This window comes from Lepisosteus platostomus, chromosome 3 (genome assembly GCF_059453375.1).
Source record: "Lepisosteus platostomus isolate fLepPlt1 chromosome 3, fLepPlt1.hap1, whole genome shotgun sequence".
NCBI classification, from domain to species: Eukaryota; Metazoa; Chordata; class Actinopteri; order Semionotiformes; family Lepisosteidae; genus Lepisosteus; species Lepisosteus platostomus.
Window position 1 is genome coordinate 75,974,811 of NC_142613.1, and position 5,617 is coordinate 75,980,427.

Here is a 5,617-nt window from a genome sequence, read left to right on the forward strand (position 1 = left end):
CATCATTATATCTCATTTTGTATTTCTTTTTTAAAAAAAAATCGTTTGCCCAGCCGAACAGTACTGTTGTTATTGTTTTTATCATGTAAAGCGCTTTGAGGAGCCACCATTAAAGGCGCCATATACAATAAAGTTCATTATTATTACTATTGTTAATTTGATTGACAGAGAGGTGAACATTATTACGCAGAAGACAAAGATAGCAATTTACGTTGCATTGTGCATTATGCTGCTGTAATACAGTTTTAAATAATTAAAAGTCTAAACAGTATCAGCTTTATTTATGGGTTTTAAATAAAGGCGATTTAAACCCGATTTAAATCAATATAAATGTTTATATTGTAACGCATAGGTGACTATCCATTGATATTAAAATGACTTAAATTCAATCATGTTGTGATATTTAGAAATATAAATTTGTTTGGTGCGAGTGAAGTTTTATTTAATCTCTGAGCCAGGGAAAGATTTTATTTTTTCAAAGAAATGTTTGTTAAAAAAAAAAAGTCATGGTTCCAGCTGGATTTGAAGACCCAACTTGTGTAATGTGGGAGTCAGGAACGTAACCCACAGTGCCACCAGCAAAGTCACATGAGGAGTGTTGAAAAAGCCCTACAAACATTATCAATAAACATCGTACAGCATGTACTATTCTTGTGTTGCGGTACATGAATATAATTATATCGTTATTAATTTCTTTAGATTCGAGATTCCATATTATATTCCCTTTTAATCAAATTCTGAAAGTATGCTTGTTGACTCCGGTATCATGTTAGTTAAAGACTTCGATGCTTAAAATGTTTAGGGAGAAATGGAATACTGGTCTGTATGTTTTCTTTAAAGTACTGAGACCAGCCATATACTGTATGTTTATGTTCACACGCGTTACAGTATGCTCCTATTCTTTTTATGCTCAGCTACTAAGATTTCCCTTCAGTGGTAAAATTCCATATAAATATTCAATACTACACGGGCACAGTAAAGACATTTAAATCTTTCTAAGACCGACCAACGCACCACGAGTGCCCCTGTCGGTCAACCAATCACGTACCGTGGTATTTTGCGTCATCGCACGTCACGATGCACGAGGCCGTAGCCAATTACCTCCGGTACGTGTCTGTGCCGCGCACTTTAAATGGCTGCATCTGTACCTTTGCAAAACTCATTTTCCGCTCCTATTTTATTTTTACTTTATTTAGCGTGTATGAAAAATGTTCATATACAAAGAAATACATTTACATGAAACAAAGTGATGTTTAGTTTAGTATGCATGCAAAATTCATTGATTTTCAGGGAACAAATTGATTAGATTGGATGCTCGATCACATACCCTGAATTTTAATATTTCTTTCACTGACTTTTGAAACCAGGGATAAAACAAAGCATAAATAATAGGATTCATTGCAGAGCTTGTATTTATAATAAAAATTAATGAGTTAGTTACTGAAGAAGAGACACTAAGATCTCCTTGAACTAGACTGCCAATGTAATAGGGCAGGAAACACAGAAGGAATACAGCCACTACAGTTCCTAAGGTTTTGGCTGCTTTTATTTCAGATCTTTTGGAAACTTTAGTGTTGCTTCCACTTCGATATGTCAGTTGCTCAGTAACAGTTTTGATCACATGTGCGTGACTTTTGGCAACAATAAATATTTTTATGTAGATACATATCATTATAGAGCAAGGCAAAATAAAAGTAGCTAACATATCAACTATAACCCAGGATGCACTAATTTCAAAAACACATTCCCCTAGACAGGCATTTGCACCTGCAGAGTTTATAACATTAATATTACAAGTAACAATCATCAACACATAAAATACGGAGAATGACCAAATGAATATTATATATAGGCACATAACATTAACTGTTATTTTATTATAATATTGCAATGGGTCACACACAGCAAAATACCGATCAATACTTATGAAAACAACATTAATAAGAGAAGCAACTGAAAGAATGAAGAGAACAGAATAGAAAATAATACAAAATGTCCTCCCAAAATACCAACAGGTTTCTATATATCTGATCATTGCCAAAGGCATCACAATCAGCCCTATTAGAAAGTCTGCCACAGCCAGAGAGAGCAGGAGAAGGTTAGTTGGTGTGTGGAGCTGCTTGAAGTGAGAGATAGAGATGATCACCATCAGGTTTCCACACACTGTCAGCATCACCACTGATATAAAGAAAACATATAAAATGACATAAACAGCTGTGGATCGAGTTTCTTTTGTGCAAGATGTATTGTCGGAAGCAAAGCAGTACTGCACTATTTGATGTCCCCCTATTTCATTTAAATCCATTATATGAGAAAAATTCCACTTCCTCTTCCTTAGAAATGCTGCTTTTTTCCACTCAAACTCTGTCTACTCCAAAAAAAATCTGTAAGATTTATCTTTCAAGTATTGCTAGTATCTTCTTTGCTTCTCAATTTATAAAGTATTTCTAGTAGCCCCTCCTGCTGTTACTGAGCTTGCCTGTGGGAACCAGTGTCTTTCTTTTGGTTAATTAAGATGTGGTGAAGAGCCAAGAGATTTCATTAGAGATCTCATTAATCTGCTGTCCTTCTTTATTTGAATATTATCTTGAGAAGTAGCTACCGTTGTGATATGTTTAGTAAAAAAAGACAATCCAAAAACTTTTACTTTAAAAGTTTTACTTTTTCCATAGAATTTTTGTCACAGATACAGTAGGTGAACTCTGCAGTATATGCAGGAACTACTTTTGTTTTTTTACACCACCTAGCAATTATGAAAAAGTGCTAGGACCATTTTTCTTTTGACACAGGCTGTTTTTATCTCTTAAAACTACCAGTGCACCCACAGACCAGGCAGGGCACTTCTCTTCTTACACATACAGATGGAGCCATTCAGAATGTGCATTAAAACTCATTAATGTGTTACAGGGGCTGAGTTTTGCTTCACCATACCACAGCAAACATCGTGATTCACTGACCAAAGACGATCAATAGGTAGCCCTTCTTATGCATTAAATGTTAGCGTAAACTTTAGCTTCCTACAACAAAACTGTAAAATTTATTTTGAAAATAGCTGAAAACAAAAATGAATTTGAAATGAATATAGTCTGAACGAGCATGTCAAAACTTTTCCAAAATAACCATAGTAAGTGACCGAGTGAAAAACGTTGATGCATAAAATGAAGAAAGTGGGATACTGTTGTGTATTTTTCATTTAAACTACCATTTCCAGCCATAGACAGTTTGTACTGTATTATATATTTATGTTCCTAAATGAATACTGTTTATGACGTTCAGAGACTTTATGCTCCTGTTATTTTTATGCTCAGCTACCAAAACTTTCCTTTAGTGGTAAAGCGGATTTAATGTGAATGAATCAAAGAATAAAAGAAATTGACGCAGATGTTTACAAAGAAAGTGGAATATGGTAATACAAACAGCTATATATTGCTACAGTATTGTAACGCCCTCGCCTGGTGGTGAGGAGGAAGCGCCCCTAGGAGCTCGTAGTACCGCTGGGCATGCTGGGAGTGGTAGCCGGGGAGAGTCTGAGGGTCACCACGATGACCAGCGGCTGTCCCTACCTGTGTAAATAATGTCCTAGTAATTCTAGTGCCCTGTGTAGTCCTGTAAAAGTATAGTGTGTTGTTAGTTAATTACCACCCTAAATATGTGTACGTGTTCCGTAAGTCTCCTCATGTGTGTGTAGATCCTGTGTTTGGTTTTGTGTGGTTGTTAAATAAAGCTAGTGCTTGGTTTATCGCGTCTCCACTGTTCTTTAGTTCTGAAAAGAGCCTGCAAACGCTACATTGGTGTCAGAAGCGGGCAGAATGAACAACTCGTGGCAGACACTACCCGATTCTGTTAAGCGCCGGCTGACGCTGAAAGACGCAGAACCCATCGGCGGCGCACATAGGGAGCCTGAGCAACTCCTGGGTGCGACAGGTGGCCACAGCCCTTACCAGGGCTACCCAGTAGTGGTCCCGCCAGTAGAATTGGGGCGGCTGCCCCGCAGAGAGGATGCCCTCCCTGCCGGAGCCGATCAGCGATTCCCACACCCATCGGCGCGGGTGCGACCAGGTCGCTACGATGGTGAAGCGCCTTGGGAAACCTGTGAGGCGCAGTTCCAGCTCGCGGCCCGGACGAATGGCTGGAGCCGGGCGGAGATGGCCGGCCACCTGGCGGCGGCGCTGGAAGGAGCGGCCTGCCAGGTGCTCCTGGACGTCCCGGAGGAGGACAGAGGCGACTACACGGCGCTGGCAGCAGCCCTCCAGTTGTGCTTCGGTGTAGAGGAGGCACCAGACTTGATGCGGGAGAGGCTGGCCCTGCAGCGGCGCCGACCAGGAGAGCGACTGGGCCCGGTCGCCGCGGATGTCATGTTCCTCGCCCGCCGAGGATACCCAACTTTCCCCCGGGAGGCGCAGCGGGAGATGGCTCTCCAGGCCTTTCTCAAGGCCCTCTCACCCAAGGAGCTGCGGCGCCACGTGCAGCTGGCCGCGCCAACATCGCTGGAGCAGGCCTTGGCCCTTGCTACACGGGCTGAGGCAGTGTTCGGGGTGACTGGAAGCGCCAGCAGACGCAGTGAGCCCTGCTGGCTGACCAAGACGGCGACGGAGGAATCCAGCGAGGGGGAAGAGGAGCCAGCCCGTGCAGCGACCGCCGCGGAACAGCCCCGCACGCTGATTTGCAACCGCTGCGGGAAGAGGGGACACCGAGCCCGGTTCTGCTGTGCACCCGAACCTCGCACTCCCCGATCGGCGTCGGGAAACGGGAACGGGGCGGCTCAGCGCGGGGAAGGCCGCCCTTGAACACCTCAACCCCCGCTCCGGAGAGCGCTGTAAAAACCGGCGCCCCTCACGCCACCGTGGGGCGAGTCGGCTGTAGCCGGGGCCTGTACCTCCACTGCCGAATCGAGGACCAACCCTGCCTGGCCCTACTCGACACCGGTTCATCGGTAACCCTACTCCGGCTGGGCGTCCTCCCCGACACCGAGGGCACCAACCCCCCAGGATGGGACGCCTCCAGCCTGCGGCTGAGGACCGTGACGGGACAGCTCGCTGCAGTCCGGGGGAAACGGGTGCTTGCCTTCCGTCTGGTGCGCCACCCCTGCTACCTTGCAGCCATCCAGGAAAACTGCATTCTGGGGCTGGACCTACTGCAGCGAGTGGGGGCCAGTTTGGACTTGGACCGGTAGGAGTTAGAGTGGCAGGGGGAGCGACTGCACCTGGTGGAGGGCAGGCCCGGTGAAGGCCGAGGGACGCGGACTTGCCGGAGCCGGGGGAAAAAGAGGCAGCGGCGGCGGCGGCGGCAGCAGTCGCCAGGGCAGACCAGGCCTGCGAGCCGGGGAGCGAGCGTGCCGGATCCTGCCCCCGAGTCGGCCGGGGGGCCAGACAAGGCGGCTGTGGCGGGGGCCGAGCGTTGCGTGGAAGCGAGGCGTGCCGTTGAGGACCTCTTCCAGCGGCTATGCCATTGATTAGTGCTTCATGATAGAAGATAACGACTAGCAATCTGGTATTTGCGATGAAGTTCAGTTTCACATTTTTCGTCACTCTCACAGTTTGTATTGCCTGGAGCGAAAAGTATCATAAGCGTTCATTTTTGCAGCTACATGGACGTTCTGAATCGTTAAGAAAAAAAT

General features: G+C 45.3%; 1 protein-coding gene across 1 annotated transcript; it reads right to left on the reverse strand.

Annotated features, from left to right (window-relative positions):
• Positions 1-1,276: 1,276 nt before the first annotated feature.
• LOC148675504 (trace amine-associated receptor 13c-like) lies at positions 1,277-2,381 on the reverse strand. Its single transcript, XM_088627166.1, has one exon. It carries the CDS (start codon positions 2,303-2,305, stop codon positions 1,277-1,279), a length of 1,029 nt encoding a protein of 342 aa, XP_088483292.1. The 5' UTR covers positions 2,306-2,381.
• Positions 2,382-5,617: the final 3,236 nt, after the last annotated feature.